This window comes from Stomoxys calcitrans, chromosome 3 (assembly GCF_963082655.1).
Source record: "Stomoxys calcitrans chromosome 3, idStoCalc2.1, whole genome shotgun sequence".
Classification (NCBI taxonomy): Eukaryota; Metazoa; Arthropoda; class Insecta; order Diptera; family Muscidae; genus Stomoxys; species Stomoxys calcitrans.
The window spans coordinates 73,658,329-73,677,802 of record NC_081554.1 but is presented as its reverse complement, the minus strand read 5'-3'; the positions used below and the strand labels follow the sequence as shown (position 1 = coordinate 73,677,802).

General features: G+C 38.3%; 4 protein-coding genes across 4 annotated transcripts in view; 3 read left to right on the top strand and 1 right to left on the bottom strand.

Annotated features, from left to right (window-relative positions):
- The window catches only part of LOC106080804 (Golgi phosphoprotein 3 homolog sauron), a 28,006-nt gene extending 16,885 nt beyond the window's left edge, over window positions 1-11,121 (bottom strand). Inside the window, exon 1 of the mRNA XM_059365948.1 lies at window positions 10,519-11,121. Coding sequence (XP_059221931.1) covers window positions 10,519-10,734 — 216 coding nt within the window. The 5' untranslated portion in view covers window positions 10,735-11,121. The remainder of the gene's footprint in view (window positions 1-10,518) is intronic.
- LOC106091981 (protein starmaker) overlaps window positions 1-19,474 on the top strand; it is a 368,113-nt gene that overhangs the window by 104,475 nt on the left and 244,164 nt on the right. The window lies entirely within an intron of this gene.
- LOC106093012 (glutaredoxin-related protein 5, mitochondrial) lies at window positions 12,295-13,041 on the top strand. Its single transcript, XM_013259981.2, has 2 exons — window positions 12,295-12,680; window positions 12,761-13,041. The coding sequence occupies exons 1-2, from the start codon at window positions 12,392-12,394 to the stop codon at window positions 12,949-12,951; spliced, it is 480 nt and encodes a 159-aa protein (XP_013115435.2). The 5' UTR covers window positions 12,295-12,391; the 3' UTR covers window positions 12,952-13,041.
- On the top strand, window positions 14,397-18,690 carry LOC106093011 (uncharacterized). The gene is made up of 5 exons (XM_013259978.2): window positions 14,397-14,457; window positions 14,540-14,746; window positions 14,820-14,978; window positions 15,287-15,425; window positions 17,194-18,690. Exons 2-5 carry the CDS (start codon window positions 14,554-14,556, stop codon window positions 18,554-18,556), a joined length of 1,854 nt encoding a protein of 617 aa, XP_013115432.2. The 5' UTR covers window positions 14,397-14,457; window positions 14,540-14,553; the 3' UTR covers window positions 18,557-18,690.

Sequence of the window (19,474 nt, the reverse complement as noted above, 5' to 3'; positions counted from 1 at the left end):
ACAAAATTTCTATGAAATTTTCTCTAAAGACAAAATTTCTATGAAATTTTCTCTAAAGACAAAATTTCTATGAAACTTTCTCTAAAGACAAAATTTCTATGAAATTTTCTCTAAAGACAAAATTTCTATGAAATTTTCTCTAAAGACAAAATTTCTATGAAATTTTCTCTAAAGACAAAATTTCTATGAAATTTTCTCTAAAGACAAAATTTCTATGAAATTTTCTCTAAAGACAAAATTTCTATGAAATTTTCTCTAAAGACAAAATTTCTATGAAATTTTCTCTAAAGACAAAATTTCTATGAAATTTTCTCTAAAGACAAAATTTCTATGAAATTTTCTCTAAAGACAAAATTTCTATGAAATTTTCTCTAAAGACAAAATTTCTATGAAATTTTCTCTAAGGACAAAATTTCTATGAAATTTTCTCTAAAGACAAAATTTCTATGAAATTTTCTCTAAAGACAAAATTTCTATGAAATTTTCTCTAAAGACAAAATTTCTATGAAATTTTCTCTAAAGACAAAATTTCTATGAAATTTTCTCTAAAGACAAAATTTCTATGAAATTTTCTCTAAAGACAAAATTTCTATGAAATTTTCTCTAAAGACAAAATTTCTATGAAATTTTCTCTAAAGACAAAATTTCTATGAAATTTTCTCTAAAGACAAAATTTCTATGAAATTTTCTCTAAAGACAAAATTTCTATGAAATTTTCTCTAAAGACAAAATTTCTATGAAATTTTCTCTAAAGACAAAATTTCTATGAAATTTTCTCTAAAGACAAAATTTCTATGAAATTTTCTCTAAAGACAAAATTTCTATGAAATTTTCTCTAAAGACAAGATTTCTATGAAATTTTCTCTAAAGACAAAATTTCTATGAAATTTTCTCTAAAGACAAAATTTCTATGAAATTTTCTCTAAAGACAAAATTTCTACGAAATTTTCTCTAAAGACAAAATTTCTATGAAATTTTCTCTAAAGACAAAATTTCTATGAAATTTTCTCTAAAGACAAAATTTCTATGAAATTTTCTCTAAAGACAAAATTTCTATGAAATTTTCTCTAAAGACAAAATTTCTATGAAATTTTCTCTAAAGACAAAATTTCTATGAAATTTTCTCTAAAGACAAAATTTCTATGAAATTTTCTCTAAAAACAAAATTTCTATGAAATTTTCTCTAAAGACAAAATTTCTATGAAATTTTCTCTAAAGACAAAATTTCTATGAAATTTTCTCTAAAGACAAAATTTCTATGAAATTTTCTCTAAAGACAAAATTTCTATGAAATTTTCTCTAAAGACAAAATTTCTATGAAATTTTCTCTAAAGACAAAATTTCTATGAAATTTTCTCTAAAGACAAAATTTCTATGAAATTTCTCTAAAGACAAAATTTCTATGAAATTTTCTCTAAAGACAAAATTTCTATGAAATTTTCTCTAAAGACAAAATTTCTATGAAATTTACCTAAAGACAAAATTTCTATGAAATTTACCTAAAGACAAAATTTCAATGAAATTTTACCTAAAGACAAAATTTCAATGAAAATTTACCTAAAGACCCAATTTCAATGAAATTTTACCTAATGACAAAGTTTCAACGAAATGTTACCTATAGACAACATTTCAATAAAATTTTCTCTAAAGACAAAAATTTAATGAAAATTCAATGAAGACAAAATGAACCAATCAGGACTATATGGGTATCTAATGAAACGCATTTCGAAGTAGAGTACAAATATGATACCTATAGCCAAGAGCCTGGGGGACACCTGTACATGAACAAACCTTCAAAAAGACCTTTAAGCCCATCGAAACAACATATTTTTATATCCATCACCGCAGGATAGGGGGTACATTCATTAGTCATTCCGTTTGCAACACATTGAAATATCAATTTCCGTCTCTACAAAGTATATATATATTTCGGATCGTCGTAAAATTCTAAGACGATTTAACGATATCCGTGTGTCTGTCCGTCTGATGTAATCACTCTACTGCATTCAAAAATTGAGATATTGAGCAAAAATTTCGCACAGATACGTCTTTTTGATGTACGCTGGCTAAGTTCTTGAATGGGCCAAATCGGACTATATTTAGATATAGTTGCCATATAGAGCGATCTCCCGATAAAGGGTCTGATGCCCATAAAAGCTTTATTTATTACCCGATTTCGCTGAAATTTTAAACAGTGAGTATTCTTAAGCCTCGTAACATCTGACCCAAATATGGTGTAGATCGGACTATATTTGCATATAGCTGCCATTTAGAGCGATCACTCGATAAAGGGTCTGAAGCCCATAAAAGCTTTATATTTTATCCAATTTCGCTGAAATTTGAAACTGTGAGTAGTTCTAGGCCTCCTAACAGTCGACCCAAATATGGCTCAGATCTGACTATATTTAGATATAGCTGTCATATAGATATATAGTCTGAAGCCCATAAAAGCTTTATTTTTTAACCGATTTCGCTGAAATTTTAAACAGTGAATTTTTTAAGCCTCCCGACATCCGACCTAAATATGGTTCAGATCGAACTATATTTAGATATAGCTGCCATATAGACCAATCTGCCGATAAAGGGTCCGAAGCCCAAAAAAGCTTTATTTTTTACACGAAATCGATGAATTATGAAACAGTGAGTTGTTTTGATCCTCCCGATATACGACCTTAATATGGTGCAGATCGACCTATATTAAGATATAGTTGTCATATAGACCGATGAAGGGAGTGAAGCCTATAAAAGCTTTATTCGCTGAAATTTTAAATAGTGATTTGTTTTAAGCCTCCCGACATGCGCACCAAATATGGTTCAGATCAGACTATATAAATATAGCTGTTATATGGACCGACCGATCCCATAAAAAGCAGATTTATTGTCTGAAAATGTTACTTGTATATTAGTTCTCGGGACCTGAATAAAATATGATCGAGATCAGCCCCTATTAGGATATAACTATGTATATAATAGTGGAGTTATAATAAAATAGAATGATTATTATATCCTTGTTGGTCCACATCGATCCAGAGTTGGTTAATGGTGCCATATGGAAAGAACTCTCGATTTAAAATCTTGGCCCTATAAAAAGCGCATTTATTATCCGATTTCGTTGAAATTTGACGCAGTGACTTATGTTAGGCTTTTCGACATCCGTGTCCTTTATGGTGGCCACAGTAGCGCAGAGGTTAGAATGCCTATGACGCTGAACGCCTGGGTTCGAATCCTGGCGAGACCATCAGAAAAATTTTCAACGGTGGTTTTCCCCTCCTAATGCTGGCAACATTCGACACCTCTCCAAAGAGGTGTCGAACTGCGGCAAGCCATTCGGACTCGGCTATAAAAAGGAGGCCCCTTATCATTGAGCTTCAAAACTTGAATCGGACTGCACTCATTGATATGTGAGAAGTTTGCCCCTGTTCCTTAGTGGAATTTTCATGGGCAAAATTTGCATTTTTTGTCCTTTATGGATCAAATCGGTTTATATTTGTATAAAGCTGCCAAAAAGACCAATATTTTGTTCTACAACAGTGAATTATATATTTATTAGACCACTCAATGTCCGTGACGAATTTGTGTGCATAAGTTATCCAATATTCACCTAATTGTGACAAAGGGGTTTATATATACCCGAGGTGGCGGGTATCCAAAGTTCGGCCCGGCCGAATTTAATGCCATTTTACTTGTTTTCTTTAATCAACCAACACGCAGGGGATATTCCCTATGTATGCAGTGCATTGTTTTGGAGAGTAAAGATAAGGAACAGAGTTGGGAAAAGGATGTAGTGTTTATAGAAATTTTTATTGAATTTCTGAATGTCGTTGATAGAGGGAAATACATCTGCCGGAAGTCAATTCCACATATGAACCGTTCGAGCCAAAAAAGAATTCTCTCGGTAGTGCATGGTCCGATCAACCTGCCAATCGATTACAAATCGGTGTGAGCGTCTGGAAACTCGTATTTCTGGCAAACATCCTCAAGTCAGGATTCAAAAGACTAATTTCTGAGGAACATATAACCTGAAAGAATCGATAGAACAGCGCCACACAACCCACATTTCGACGATGCTCAAGGGAAACAATAGAGTTGGATCCCATGGCAGCCGGATGAACGTACCGGATTGACCCGATGGAGTTCTTCATCGGCAAGGGCTGTCGCCTCAGTGTATAACACACTGCAACAACACTGTCAATAGAGATGAAAACCATACCATCTCCAATCAACACCAACACCGATATGACAATTGTCAAGTGTTAGTGAATCGTTTGTGGGACAACAAACAGCAGTGCGTCTTGTGTTCGACCCCACCCCAAAAATGGCAAGCAAATCGCGGTAGAGTTTAACGTCAATAATCCGTCTCTTGTCTTCAATCCCTCGAAGAATCGGTCTATGTTCGAATGAAAATGAATGACTGAGGTTGCTATCATCCGCGAACGAGTAGATCGGATTCAAGGACTGAATCAATAGATCGTCAATGTTTAAACATGCGGTCACTGTATACTCATCGAATAAAAACTCATTTAGAACAACTCACATAGTGCGATCCCTGAGAAAACTCGAAACAAGTTATAACCGTCGCCAAAAGCGACATGCTTTGAGAGGAGTGCACCGTGCCAGACCCTATAAGATGCCTTAGAGATATCCAAAGCCATGACCTTACCCTCACTGGACTGGTGAATAAAGCAACTCCAACGTTCCGAAAGGCCAGTATATCAAACATATGATAGATCTTGGAGAGAAGAGTATGAAACACCCAATACAGATAGCCCGGCACGGTATAGCTGTAAGCGCCACACAGGCTGGAACATTGAGGTTCGATCTGTGTGGTGTTCATTCCTATCACGAGAAGCTTAGCTGCGAGCTACCGGGCTCGTCCAAAGGTTGCGGATTGTTTAATGCTCCATACGGAGTATCTGCAACGGCAGTCGCGGACAATCAGCGGTGTCGAGCGGAGAGTCTCAGTGAGAGGACGGGCGGCACCGGCACTTGTACAAATATTGAGTGCCTATGATGCTCGATATGACAAGGCTGGTTATTGGCGCCTTTACCAATGGCCAATCTGTTTTCGCGGCGATTGGTGTTTTGGACCGGAACGAGCTTCCTCACCTACAGGAGCTTGACGAGGATCGCTACCTCCACATGAAAATGTGACTACAACAACAATAATAAATGATTCCAAGGAAAGTTCTTTGGAATTGGAGTAAGAATCTACTTATATTGGGTTGCCCAAAAAGTAATTGCGGATTTTTCATATAGTCGGCGTTGACAAATTTTTTCACAGCTTGTGACTCTGTAATTGCATTCTTTCTTCTGTCAGTCATCAGCTGTTACTTTTAGCTTGCTTTAGAAAAAAGTGTAAAAAAAAGTATATTTGATAAAATTCATTCTAACTTACTAAAAATGCATTTACTTTCTTTTAAAAAATCCGCAATTACTTTTTGGGCAACCCAATAGTATAGCCAAAAACTGTTTCCAGCAAAAAAAACAGGAAATCCCGGCTTTCCAAACCCGAGCTACTAACCATACAATTTTCCTACGAACCCTTTAAGAAAAGCGAGAACACTTCTTCCATACTATGATAAAGCGGCTTCCGCTTTATAGCCTTTTTCGAATGGCGTGCCGCTGAGCTATACCACTCCGTAGAGAATCTGACCATGGCTGAAGGCCTCACACATGTTGCTAGCATAAGTTAGCAGGATTCGACCCTGGTGTTCAACGTCAAGGCCGACATGTTTACTATGAGTCTCGGTAACCTGCACCTTACAATATCTAGTCCAAATACAAATAGTTTGTATCAGATAAAATAACTATTGGCCAGATCAACTGTTTTTACTTTAGAGGGCTGATGGTTGTTGGCAGAGTCGACTACTTGAGGCCTGTCGCAAGATACAAGAATGAAATGATGTTCTATTAGTATCTGAAATGCCAGACAAAATAATTGAAACCTTATTATCAATTTCCATTTTATAACATCTTTTAAAACTTTACACACTTTTACAATTTTGAAAAGCAAAATGTTTCGTTGGCCTACATAGATAGTCTAACCTTCGAGATTGATGTATTCTTTTTGACTGACACCGAAGTTTATGAAGTTTGTTAAGAGTTTTATCATCTTTCTTGTTGCTTTATTATATTGATAAATACCGGAAGGTCGTTTTGTACTCGCTTCTTTTATACGTACATTGTACCAAATAAGATTTTATACTAAAGCTTATAGGCGTTATCAACAATATCGTGTGCGTATACACGCACACGATATTGTTTTGTCGTTTGCTCTAGTTAACAAAGTATGTTTTGTCGTTTGCTCTAGTTAACATGCTTTTTTCTATGCCTTTTTTCATGCCTTTTAAATTGTATGTGATTATTCTTAGAATTTAAATTTTTGGAACAATATTTTGTTATCGTCCCCTACAAGCACATGGATTACCTCATTAAAAATCTCATGAGTCAATCATTCAATAATTTATTAATTGCTTTTTTCTCATGCGACACCGGCTATTGCTTAAATATTGAGTCCCTGTAACACCTGTGACTCAACACAAGGCGAATTATTGGCGTCTTTAATAACCAATGGCGATCAAGCTTGCGCGGCGATCGATCCTATGAATTGGAAATAGCTTTCTCAGTTATTGGAGCTTGACAAGAATCGCTTACCCACATACAAATACGTGGTTACAACAACAACAGTACTATGCCCCTCTCTACAGTAGTTTACAAATATACCTTTCCAATCGAAGTCTGTGATATAATATTGCCGTGCCCCATCTGAATATGCCTAAAATGCAGCAATGTCTTTTTAGAAGCTATAGAAGTGTATTTTTTCTTATTTCCTACAGTTGTAACACAGATAAAATCAGCGGCTTACTCTACCTTTTGGTTTAGAAACCAGACGAAAGCTTTCGTCGCAACTTTCAATAAGCGTAACAAATATTTTAAAAATAACATGAACGTGATTATCTACCTTTCACTCTACTTCAGCTTGTGCGAAGACGTTGCTGAAAACAACATCGTATTTGTTTTTACACCCTTCGCTTTACGCTTAGAGTTATAAATGGTCCAAATCAGGTTACAGTTGGATATAGCTCCCATACAAACCGATCACCTCGAAGGGTATTTTATAGTCTACAATATGACTATCTTGGCGCAGAGGTTTTCATTACCGCCTTTGACCCTGAACTCATCCGTTAGAATCCTTTTTTAAATCACCACTATGTTTTTATACCCACCACCATAGGAAGGGGTTATTCTAATCTAGTCGCTCCGTTTGTTACATCTCGAAATATTGGTCTAAGACCCCATAAAGGTTGTATATTCTTGTTTTTCTCGGCATTCTGAGTCGATCTAGCCATGTTCCTTCGTCTGTCGAAATCATGATAGCGGTCGGACGTGTAAAGCTAGCCGCTTCAAATTTTGAACAGATACTTATTATTGATGTGGATCGTTGGGGATTGCAAATGGGCCATATCGGTTCGGATTTGGATATAGCTCCCACTTAACCGATTCCCCAATTTTACTTCCTAAGCCCCTGGAAGCCATAATTTTTGCCCGATTTAGCTTAAAATTTTGCAGTTTTCTTTTGGCACTTTAAACAAATGTGCCAAGTGCGGTCCAAATTGGTCATTAATCTGATATAGCTCCCATATAAACCGATCTCCCGATTTGACTTCTTGAGTCCCTGGAAGGCGCGAAATTTTACCGATTTTGTAAAATTTTGCCGATAGTGTTCTGTTGCGACTTCCAACAACTGTGCCAAGTACGGGCCAAATCGGTCTATAACCTGGTATATATATATAAAACTACCGATTTGACTTCTTGAGCCCCTGGAAGCCGCAATTTTTGTCCGATTTATTTTGCATCTAGTTTTCTGTTACGACTTTAAACAACTGTGCTACGTACGATCCAAATCGGACGACAACCTAAAATAGCACGCATATAAATCGATCTCTCCGATTTGGCTAAAGTTTTGCACGTGGTATTCCGTTATGACTTCCAACAACTGTGCCAAGCACGGTCCAAATTGGTCTTTAACCTGATGTAGCTCCCATATAAACCGATCATTATCGTTGTTCGGTTCTTGGCTTGCATTTTTGCCTCTTTTTTGGTTTGGTGCGTAGATTAAAATTATGACTTTCAACTAATTTTATTTTGTGTCAATTTTATGCGGAATCCATGGCGGCGGGTTTCAAAGGTTCGGCCCCGAATATGTTATGTTACAATAACATATCCCAAACTAATCCCAATCCGCCCTTCTTCTGTTTAGCGGAGGTGATACATTCACAATATTCATCCATTTGTACTTCCCCATAACTGATGATTTGTTAGCCACATTTTCATGTAGATGTAGCGATCCTCTTGAAGCTTCTATAGGCGAACAAGCTCGTTCCGATCCATAGGACCGATCACCGTGGGAACGTAACGTCCATTGATTAATTAAAAGCGCCAATAGCTCGCCTTGTTATATCGAGCATCATAGGCACTCAATATTTGTACAAGTGCCGGTGCAGACCGGCCTCTCACTGAGACTCTCCGCTCGATACCGCTAATTGTCCGCGACTGCCGTTGCAGCAACTCCGCAGGGAGCATTCCACTATCCGCAACCTGCAGACGCCTGTATACCCCGGCAGCTCGCAGCTACGCGAGCCGGATTCCACCTCAGCCTCATTTTTTGGTACGCGGCTTGATCTAGAGGTTCTCTCTTGTATCTCTGGACCTTAAGACCTCGCTCTAGATCATGTATATCTACCTTAAGGCTTCTGGGCCATGAATACCTAACCACAAGATGAAGATTTGGTTGGTCCCTGCAATAATAGACCGGAAGAACATGTAGTTATGTCTTCACACTGGTAGAATCTTTGTCTCCTGATGGAGATGGTCCACGTGAGAACTTAGGAGACAGCCCGTCGCAGTTCGAAGGGCTGACAGATCTGAATACTATTCCACTGTGTGTCACAGAGCTGCATAACTTACCACAGACCGGCCTAATGCTTTGTACGTGGTCAACAAGGTTTTTTTGTCAGCACCCCAAGTCGTTTATGAGGTTGTTGCTGTAGTAATAACCACATTATCATGTGGAGGTCGCGATCTTCGTCAAGCTCCTATAGGTGAACAAGCTCGTTCCGGTCTATACGACGGATCGCCCCGGGTGGGAATCGGTTATTTAAAGGCGCCAATAACTCGCCTTGTCATATCGAGCATTATAGGCACTCAGTATTTGTGCAAGACCCGGTGCCATCCGGTCTCTCTCTGAGACTCTCCGCTCGCTGTTATCCAAAAGCTCACTATGAATTAGCAGGTAGAGTGAAAATACTTTTCTAGAGCCAATAAATAGAAATTAGCAAAACCTCTTCGAAAAGTTCGAGTACGGGGCTATAATTCCAGCGAAAACGCCTTGTATCAGCAATTAAGATAAGTGAAACCATTTATGAGGAGTTACCCATGAATCAGCAGGTTGAGTGAAAATGGAGCCAATACGTTGAATTGCCCTTTCCGGGTATTCCCAATGATTAGAAATTCCCAAACCCGAAATCTTCTACGGGACTATAGCCACAGCGAAAAAGGTTTTAAATCAACAATAAACAGGATAAGTCAAACCATTTAAACGAAGCTTTGTGATTAAACTATTGGAGAATATGTTTAACAGCTGGGATCTCCCAAATAGATAAATGCTCCTTTAATCGGGTATAGGCAAACGGAACTGGAGAGTTTTTATTTCATGTTGAAAGTCGTGCTTATCGTACTCCAGATACATGGATAAAAACTAATAAAGATACATTGAGAACATTGAATTTTCTAAAAGTGTATATCACCTTCCACTAAAATCAGTGAGCTTTTGCTTGTAGAAATAGCACCAATGACAATATGGAGAATAACAATGAAGGCTTTACGATTTATCACTCGAACGTGATTGTTTATATGCTAAATGTGCAATCACCATTGTCCATAATAGCCAAATGTGCACAGACAATGAACCTTATTCCAAAATGACTAAGATGGCACACAGTCACGAAACCGTGGGGCTCTCTCACCATCCACATTATGCACCTCTTTTTCTAAGATCAAAGCAAATACATATAAGCGCAATAAAAAAACATAACTACGAACGTCATCATAACACAAAACACTTGAGACGAAAAACGAAAAACGAAATTCAATTATTTTGTTTAACAAAACAACGACAACAAAAAGAAGTATGGGAGAAAAAAAAGAAAGAGTACGGACCAGGCAACACAGAAGAAAAGAATAAATGCCTAAATATACAAATGAAGAATGAACATAAACACAAGAAACGATGATGTGGACGTTAATGGTAATGATGAGGTTGGATACGATGAAGCTGATGATAATGAGGGCGAAGATGGGCTCAGTAGCACCAGCTTGTTGACAAGTGGAAATGAAATAACCAATGAAATGAAAATGTAAAACGAGTTATTTTGACATTTATGCTAATATTGTAACACGCTTCAAGAAAAGATTTGCTTAGACTGTTTTTTTTTTGGCAAATATGTTAACTGTATGTACCTCCTTATCTTTTAAGCCCAGCAGCAGCACCTCTTCCATCAGCGTTAAACGTGTCTCTTTGGAATCGCCATCGTCTATGTTATCCTCTTGATCTTTATTGTCGTTTAGTTCTTGATTATCATCGGGAGTGTTCGCGTTTCCGGACGCATTGCCAGAATCAGCACCGTTTTCTCGGACACGCACGGCACGTCTCACTAAGCCATCGGAACGATTCATATTTTAACAGCACTAGCTTATCAAAAGCCCCCAAATCACCCAAATAATTATTTAATTTCGTTTGTGATTTTTCTATTATTTACTTTTTCTCCCCTTTCTGATTTTAGTCTGTGTATATTGGAATTAAATACGATTGCCTGCAATATAATAATGATGGTGTTGCAATCTCGTTTGTTTTTTCACTTGCTTTCTTCTGAAGCTCAAACCTAAGTCAAACACATGTAATCATTGCAAGACGTTCGCAAATACTTTTCACAAACACTTTTTTATATATAATGTACAATTCGAGACAATAAATGTTTTTTTTCTCAATTAATTATTATTTTTTCTAAAGAAAAATAATTTTTTTCCAATTGACATTCCACGACAAAAACCTTAGCTAAACGTCGACTTTCGACTAATCGATTAATCGACTTTTTGTGTAAAAAAGTCGAAAAGACCAAATCGACTTTTACTGCCTAAAAAAATCGAATCATCGACTTCGAATTCAAAAAAAATCGATAGTTCAAAAATGTCGAAAAAGTCAAAATGGATTTAGTTTCTAGTCGATCTTTGACTCATACTGCTTCAACTATATTTTTTTTTTGTGCTATGACTATGGCTGCAAAAGATACAGGGAAAAATAACTCGAAATGGAGCGTTTAAAAAAAGTAAAAAAAAAAAAAACAAACAAACACCACCCAAAATCAAAAGTAAACCTATCGGAACAATATGCCTATCAAATCAAAGGTATTGGAGAGTAGAAAACGATATTGGATTCAGGGGGCCGCTCCAGCCTCAAAACATGAGCAGAGAATATGCGAGAAAGAAGATAACAACAAAGAGAATGAAAACAAAATTCTGACATCTTTATACCGTCAAACCTGGCCGCCAGTTAACAGCTGTTTGGGGCCCAATATCAGCCCCAAACCGTACATATTTACCGACAATGTTGCCATTGTCGGTAAATATGTACTGCTTGGGTGGGTCTCAAATTAAGGGAGTAGAGTACAAATTTGATATCCATATTTAAAGCGAAATGGTTTAGTGACTATCCCACCCCCAAAAAGGACTCCTTACTACCCTAATTTTCAAAAAGACCAGATCGCGGAGATCTGTGTTTCAAGCTAAAATTTTTTTTGCACCCTAGTTTTGGGATTAGGAGTCATGTGTAATCAAATCTTGTTGAAAAATTGAAGTAACATTTTCGGATGAACTTTTTTTGAATTTCCTGTGAAGGGTAAAAGTGAAGGGTACAGCCACACATACTTGAGCCTAACGAAAAGTCCGCCTCGTGTAACTTAAAGTCGAAGCTTGTTGAGAGTTGCAAATATCATCTCCATCTGATGCCCCTTGCCAACAAATCACCAGCCAATCTCATGACTCGGGCTGCTGCCTCAGTGGACAACGCATTGCTCCAACAACAAAATGTATTTATCCTAATGTATATGATGGTAGGATTGTGTTAGTGTGGAATATTTTATTACCTATTGTTGCATGTTATCGATAAAATGCAGTACATAATCTTAAGTCACATAGTTCCCATCTCTGCATTTCGTCTCTTGCCCAATTGTTTCATTTCCATAGTGTCTTTGGAAACACATCAATCATTTTACTCAGATAAGTTACGTGTTGAAATTTCCTTCTCCTTTTGCAAAGTACGATTTTCCGGTTAAAAATGGCTGGACTTATTCGACAATTCCTTAAGCCAAATTTAGTATATCGTAGCTCTTCTATTTACACGCAAACACACAGATTGTTTTCCGCCGAAGGAAATGCACCTCCGCAAACATTCAACAAGGAAGTTATTCAAAAATTGGTAAACTTAAACAAAGTTGTGGTGTTCATGAAAGGAAATCCAGAGGCCCCTCGCTGTGGTTTTAGTAATGCTGTTGTCCAAATCTTACGCATGCATGGTGTGCAATACGATGCTCATGATGTGCTCCAGAGCGATGAATTAAGAGAGAGTAAGTCCACAATTGGTTATGGTAATTGTTTTTATAGCAAATTAATACCGAATGGCAATTTTCTTCATTCAATTCTATAGAAATAAAGGAATTTTCCGATTGGCCCACCATACCACAAGTTTTCATCAATGGCGAATTTGTTGGTGGCTGCGACATTATGCTCCAAATGCATCAAAGTGGAGATCTAATAGAAGAACTAAAAAAAGTCGGTATTGAGTCGGAGCTTTTGAAAGAGGCAGGAAATACAGATCCGAAAAAGGATCAAAAATAAGTTAACTAGCTGTGTACATTTGGGATGTTTTCAAATGACTTAGCTTTAGAATAAATACGAATAAATTGTTTAATTTTTGTTATGCTGTAATATTTGAAGAAAAAGAAAATTTCTTGTAGTTCATATTTGGCAGAGTTGCTTTTTTAACGTAACGCCCAAAAACCAAGTCCAACGCGCGCTCATTCGGTTGTTGTAGCCACATGTCTACGCGTGGAGCTGGCGATCCTCGTTTAGCTAGTATAGGTGAGCAAGTTCGTTCATGTCCCAAAGACCGATCGCCGCGGAAACGTGATGGTCATTGTATATTTATAGGTATAACTCGCCTTGTCATATCGAGCATCATAGACACTCAGTATTTGTGCAAGAGCCGGTGCCGCCCGGCCTCTCACTGAGACTCTCCTTTTGATAAAGGCGATTGTCCACGACTCCAATTGCAGCTTCCCCGTATGAAGCATTCCACTATCCGCAACATGAGGACGCGTCCGGTAGCTCGTAGCTAAGCTTCTCGTGATACACCACACAGATCGAAGCCCAAGGTTCCAGCCTGTGTGGTGCTTATAGTTATCCCTTGCCGGCCGCGCTCATTCGTGAGCCTAAAGTAAGTCTGATGCATGAGTGCACTTTACTGAGTACTTCAACGAAATATGGTACACAGTCGTGATTTGACCTCAGACATACCAACCGGAAGTCTGTCTCCAACAAGTGCCGAATCTTATATACCATCCATCGTATGTCACCAAACTTCTTCTTCTGATGAACATTAATCTTGGTTAAGGGTGCTACTATATTCGCTTTTATCGAAATTTTTTCATGACTACTTTTTTTAGATAAAAGATATTGGACCAAAAAAATTTGCTGATTTCAAAAAGTAAAACATTCCCTCATTTCTTATGACAAAATTGTCGTAAAAATACTATTTTATCACTGAGATTTTTGTAGTATTTCAAAAAAGTAACCGTGAAAAATATGTATTTTGACCGGTGAAAAACGAACATAGTACCAGCCATTAAGCAGTTTTCGTTCATCGACATGATTGTGTTTTACCACAAATAAATTGTTTTACTGTTACCAAAGCGGATTTAATAAGGTGGTCTCACGTGAACAGCAGTTAACAGCCGGTATTAAGATGTCAGATTTTTGTTTGCATTCTCTTTGTTGTTATCTTATTTCTCTCATATTCTCTGCTCATATACACACATGTATGCACACACGCACACAAATTTCTTTACTTGTGTTGGCAAAACTGCGAATTGTACCATATGATTTGTGGTTGTTGTACAAATGAGACCACCTTTAATTGTTTCGCCATGTACTGTTACGTTGACGTAGCGCTTATATCACTAATTACTAATGTTTCGTTTCCATTTTGTTCCAATGAACGGTAGATAGATCAACTGTCAAATATTGGTAGGTAGATCAACTGTCAAATATTGGCGTCCAATTGGAATATTTTTAAACGGTTGTCAAACAACAAGTTTTTTTGGAAAGCGCCACAGTTAATAATTGGTTTGTTTCTAAAAGCTTAAAAAGGAGCCTTTAGTTAATATATTATACATATTTTATATATTTCTATTTTTGCCACTGTAAGATCTTCGCAGCAAAATGTTTCTTGTGTCCACGGCAAAAACCACAATTCTAACAGACTTCAACGATTTGGAGACAAAATCTACTTATCAGCACTCAAATGGCGAGACAACAGATTTTCAATTTTATGCCCAGCAAAGAATTTTTGTCGAGGTTAATAAAAAGTCGGGGTTGGAAATAATGCGAGTCAAAGAAAAGGATAAGGGACAAAGTGAGTGATGAAGTGTTATGTGCAGCCCTTTTCCGTGCTGGATATAATAAAATTGTTGTTTATTCATTTGTAGCTATGAACTTGCAAAGAGTAAGGAAATTGACCATCGACAATGTTTATTGTGTAGCCTGTGCCAAGCAATCATTGGAGGAGATGGCTGTAGGCTTGTCCAATGGTCATGTTAAATTGTATAACTATACAAAATCGGAATTTGTTCATAAGTTTAATGCTGGTAAGTTTGGCAAAGGAAATCATTTAATCGACCATTTTTCTTTTTAACTCAATTGTGGGTTCTGTACTTGAAAAAAATCTGCTTTATGGAGCACATCTTCAATCTCCATGAAATGATGCTGTAGAAAAGAGGTGAAGACCATTTGGTACAATGTCCTAGGGCCGCCAAAGCCAAAGTTATAATCTCTTCCAGGGTTTTCCTCGACTCCATAGTGCTTATATGACCCTATCCTCTAGTCTCCGAGGCACTATTATCTCAGTTATTCTGTTTTATTTCTGATTTACATTAATTTATTTTTCTTTTTGCAGATTCAAATCGTAATTCCGTTCTATATCTGGATTACAATGCGTCTGATGAATACATTGCTTCAGTATTCGAAAATGGATCCATCAATATATATGGTCATAGAACAAAAACCAAAATTGATACCTTTAACATCGATAGCAAGTAAGTTCAAAATTATGAACATGTATGTATGTATAGTGTTTCTTGATTTATCGAACTAGCATACCAGATCCCAGGTGGTGTGGGTGAAGGAATCTTCATAGAGTTCTTGAGATTAGGGTATGCTATAAGCTTCTGTACGGATTTTGCGTTATGAGGAGATCTTTGTGGTTTTGAAGGCTCAAGGGACGTTGTCGATGAATGAGTGGAGACGCGATCAGACTAGCGTCGGGCCATATAAGGTCGAGTCTTTGAGATCAGATCACCCCCCATAATTCTCACCATAGACCGACGACCCGATTTCATAACCTTTTAGCGCCGGACGTTTATCAATCGGAAGAAGGCCGATTGGGTCGCTTTCATAGAATACACTAATTGCCGCTTTAGTGAACTGATACCCCCCTCAAATGTGCTAGTTGCCGAGAGGAAATTCCGATACATCATTAACGCAGCAGCCGCTTGCTTTATACCAGCCCGTCTAATACACTAAGTGCGGCTCAATTTCCCGGCGGCCCGGTAGCTCGCAACTAAGCTTCTCGTGACAGCCATGAACACCACACAGCTATCCTGGGGTCAATTTATTGTGCATAGAAGATAAGCCAATCTTCGTTTCCGTGATCTCCGGAGAGTCTCAGTGAGTGCCTATGATGCTCGATATGAGAAGGCGAGTTATTGGCGCCTTTAAATAACCAATGGCCAACCTGTTCCCACTGTGATCGGTCCTTTGGGCCGGAACAAACTTGCTCACCTACAGGAGCTTGACGAGGATCGCCACCCCCACATGAAAATTTGGCTACAACAACAACAACAACGGTTCTGCAGGCGGAGATCCGGGGGATCACAAAATCTGTGAGGTGGTGTATAAACGCGAGGATGGCAAGTGTGAATATTTTGGACAGTAAACTGGCCTTCAGGATACCAATTACCAGTACGGTAAGGTTACGGACAGTCGTGGAATGGAAGAAAGAGATTAACGTCTTCTCTGAGGATAGCACAATCCGCATCGTTTGAGTGCCGAGCTACAGCGTAGTAGGCGGGAATGAAAGAGCAGATGATTTGGCAGTGATAGTTAGAGGAATGCCGTCAATAAACTTGGTTAACCCGAAGCCTTTCGGGTCGACGCAGTCCGAGTTAAAGGCGTGGGCGTTCAACGTGCATTTAATATTATGGAACAGCGAAACGATCGCTCCGGATCGTGAGAAGACGAGGCTAGACTGAAAGGAAGTAAGAAGGCTAGGTTAGCTTGAAAACGGGGTGCGGATAGTAATCCGCCCCGTGCCATACACCTAAGTCAGTATTCGGCTTGTTGTGCGTAGGTCAGTATAGCTTTCGGTATTATAGCATGTGAGTACGGCAAGTAATAGCATGTGAGTACTACTGTAGTATCACGATGGTTTAAAAAGAGACTGCCACTATAACCTAATCTAATAAGCTATCTCCTCCTAATGCTAGCCACATTTGTAAGGTACTAAGTCATGTAAAAATTCTCGAAAGAGGTGTCGCCATTCGGACTCGGTAATAAAAAGGAGGTCCCTTATCATTGAACTGAAACTTGAATCCTTAATGGAATGTTCAAGGGCAAACTTTCATTTGCAATGGTGTCTTCAATTACACGATGGAACAAGACTCCAATTGTTTGGGATATTTTTAGGTCCTTTTCAAAAAAGTTTTTAGAAGTTCAAAATAATCCACAAAAATTTTCAACATTAAATTTTAATAAAAAATATTTGCCATAATTCTCTTCTCCCCCAACGCTCGTTGAAATTTCCAGCTCTACTTTAGCTCGTTTCCATCCGACCAAACGTTTCCAATTATCGATTGCTTCATACAAGGGCGCTGTAACTATATATGATGTTCACACAAAACGTAAAGTATTTCATGCCGCTGATGCTCATGGTGCCCAATGTCGTGATTTGTGTATGTCTGCTGCCAATCCTGATACGCTTATAAGTGTCGGTTACGATTGCACCATTAACATATTTGATACTCGTCGTAAAGTGAAACCAGTGCAAATCGCTTACTGTCATCCTCTGTCCACAGTGGCTGCAAGTGAATGTGGAAATTTCATATGTGTGGGCAATTTGAAGGGTGAGCTGACCACTTACGATTTAAGAAATACCAAAATGTTCTTGGCCTCTAAAAAGATTCATGATGTGGGAGTGACAAGGGTAGCCTTTGTACCCTTGCCCAATGAAAGCTCAGCGCAAAGCTTCTCGAGCACGGGTGTGGCTGAAACTTCAGCCATTACATCGAGTGGGGGTGGTGGAGCGAACAAATCCATTTCTCAGCCAGTGGCAGAAACTGCACGCTCCCACCGAGATTCGTTTTGTGATTTTCTGGATTTTCATGCCAACAGGGGTCAAGAGAAAATGTCTCCACGTTTTGTGCCGCGTCGTGATAGTTTCGATTGGGAAGCATTATCACGTAAACCCACTTCTGATGATAGTCGTCTTTCCCTAATTGGCAAGGGAAACAGTGCGGCAGGCCTTAATGCTTCGGCTATTCCGAGTGATTCTTTCGATGCTCGTGTTAATACATCGGACTTTTTGAGAGTGCCCTTAAGAGATCGCAGTAAATCTCCCATGTCGCCAAGGACAGCAGCCTGTAAACTTTCCCAAATAAAAGAAGAAGAAAGAGGTTCCCAGGAAACCGCACATGACTCCTCAGCAGACTCATCGGATAAGGAGAATCCACAGAAACACATAAATTTTGCAACAACGCGTCTCAAATCAATGCCTGTCAATTACAATAGCACTCCCAATCGTACATCTGATAATCGCCCTTTAGTCACCTCCACAATGGCTCCCGTCAACCGCAAGCTAGCAACAACAGCTGGTGGCAACAATGCCAATGAATTGGGTGTACAACAGGCCATTCAAGAATTGCGAGCTGAGATGTTAGAGCGCTTCAAACAACTGGAGTTCGAAATGAAATTACAGAGTGAAACCAACAAATGGCAAATATTTACTCAAAATTTCAATCTATGGAACCAGCGTTCTGATCAAATTGAGGAAATACGTGACTGTCTGGGTGTACTGCTGCAGACAGACCCATTTGTGAATGAGTTTATGCGCTTAAAGGAGGAAAATGAATTATTGAGACATCAATTGCAGCAGTCCAATGAAAAAGAATAAAGGCTAAAGCGTATGTAGGCTAAGCTTAGTATTGTATAGAACATTTAAGATAGTAATTAGTTGATTATTTTGTTAAATTACCCTAGTTGTTATAATTCTAAACCATTTCAAATAAAATATGTTTTTTACATTTATTTAGTTAGTAGTTTTTCGCAAACGAACAGCTTTTTGATGGTCAATGAGCGAAATTCCCAAGCATCTAAGTCCTTCCGATCTTATAACAAGTATCCCCTTTTAATGGGCGCTGCCATGTTGGTAGACTGCTCGGGTTGCCGGAGCGGGATTCCCACCAGAGCTCTTGGTCTGTCGCTACTGTGGTATCACAATGGACTTAAAATTGTCGAAGTGAATCGATAAAGCACTGCCACTCATACCCAGCCTATCCCCTTTTAATGGCAACTGACTGATCACCTTTGGATCTCAGTTTAAATGAAAAGACGCCCTATCCAGAGGTTTGTTAACCACAATATTAGGATGAGACTGTAGTGGCAGTCTGCCATCAATCTCACTTAGACGTTTTCGTCCAAAGTTCTTAGTCTCGCAAGCTCTTCCGCTTTACAATTCCATGGGATATCTCTGTGGCCCGGGACCTAGAACAGGTGAATTTTGAACTGTTCAGTTATATCGTTGAGAGATCTGCGGCAGTCGAGGGCGGTTTTTGTGTTCAGAAATACGTTCTCCAGGGATTTATTGGCTGCCTGGATTTCTGAAAAGATATTAATGCCAATCTTTTTAAGGAAATTATATCTTAGCCATTCCTCCACTTCCTTAATTGCAAGGATCTCCGCTTGATATACACTGCAGTGGTCGGGCAGTCTTTTCGATATGATCTGTTCTAGATCTTAAGAGTACACCCCAAAGCCCACCTGGTCGTCTAGTTTGGAACCATCCGTATAGAAGTCTATGTAACTTTTATTA

What these genes read in the sequence shown, in the direction of transcription:
- LOC106093012 (XM_013259981.2), top strand. Translation starts at nt 12,392, where the DNA reads ATGGCTGGACTTATTCGACAATTCCTTAAGCCAAATTTAGTATATCGT. An exon ending in GAGCGATGAATTAAGAGAGA is followed by an intron (nt 12,681 to 12,760) that starts GTAAGTCCACAA and finishes TCAATTCTATAG; the next exon opens with AAATAAAGGAATTTTCCGAT.
- LOC106093011 (XM_013259978.2), top strand. Translation starts at nt 14,554, where the DNA reads ATGTTTCTTGTGTCCACGGCAAAAACCACAATTCTAACAGACTTCAAC. An exon ending in AGAAAAGGATAAGGGACAAA is followed by an intron (nt 14,747 to 14,819) that starts GTGAGTGATGAA and finishes ATTCATTTGTAG; the next exon opens with CTATGAACTTGCAAAGAGTA. An exon ending in ACCTTTAACATCGATAGCAA is followed by an intron (nt 15,426 to 17,193) that starts GTAAGTTCAAAA and finishes TGAAATTTCCAG; the next exon opens with CTCTACTTTAGCTCGTTTCC.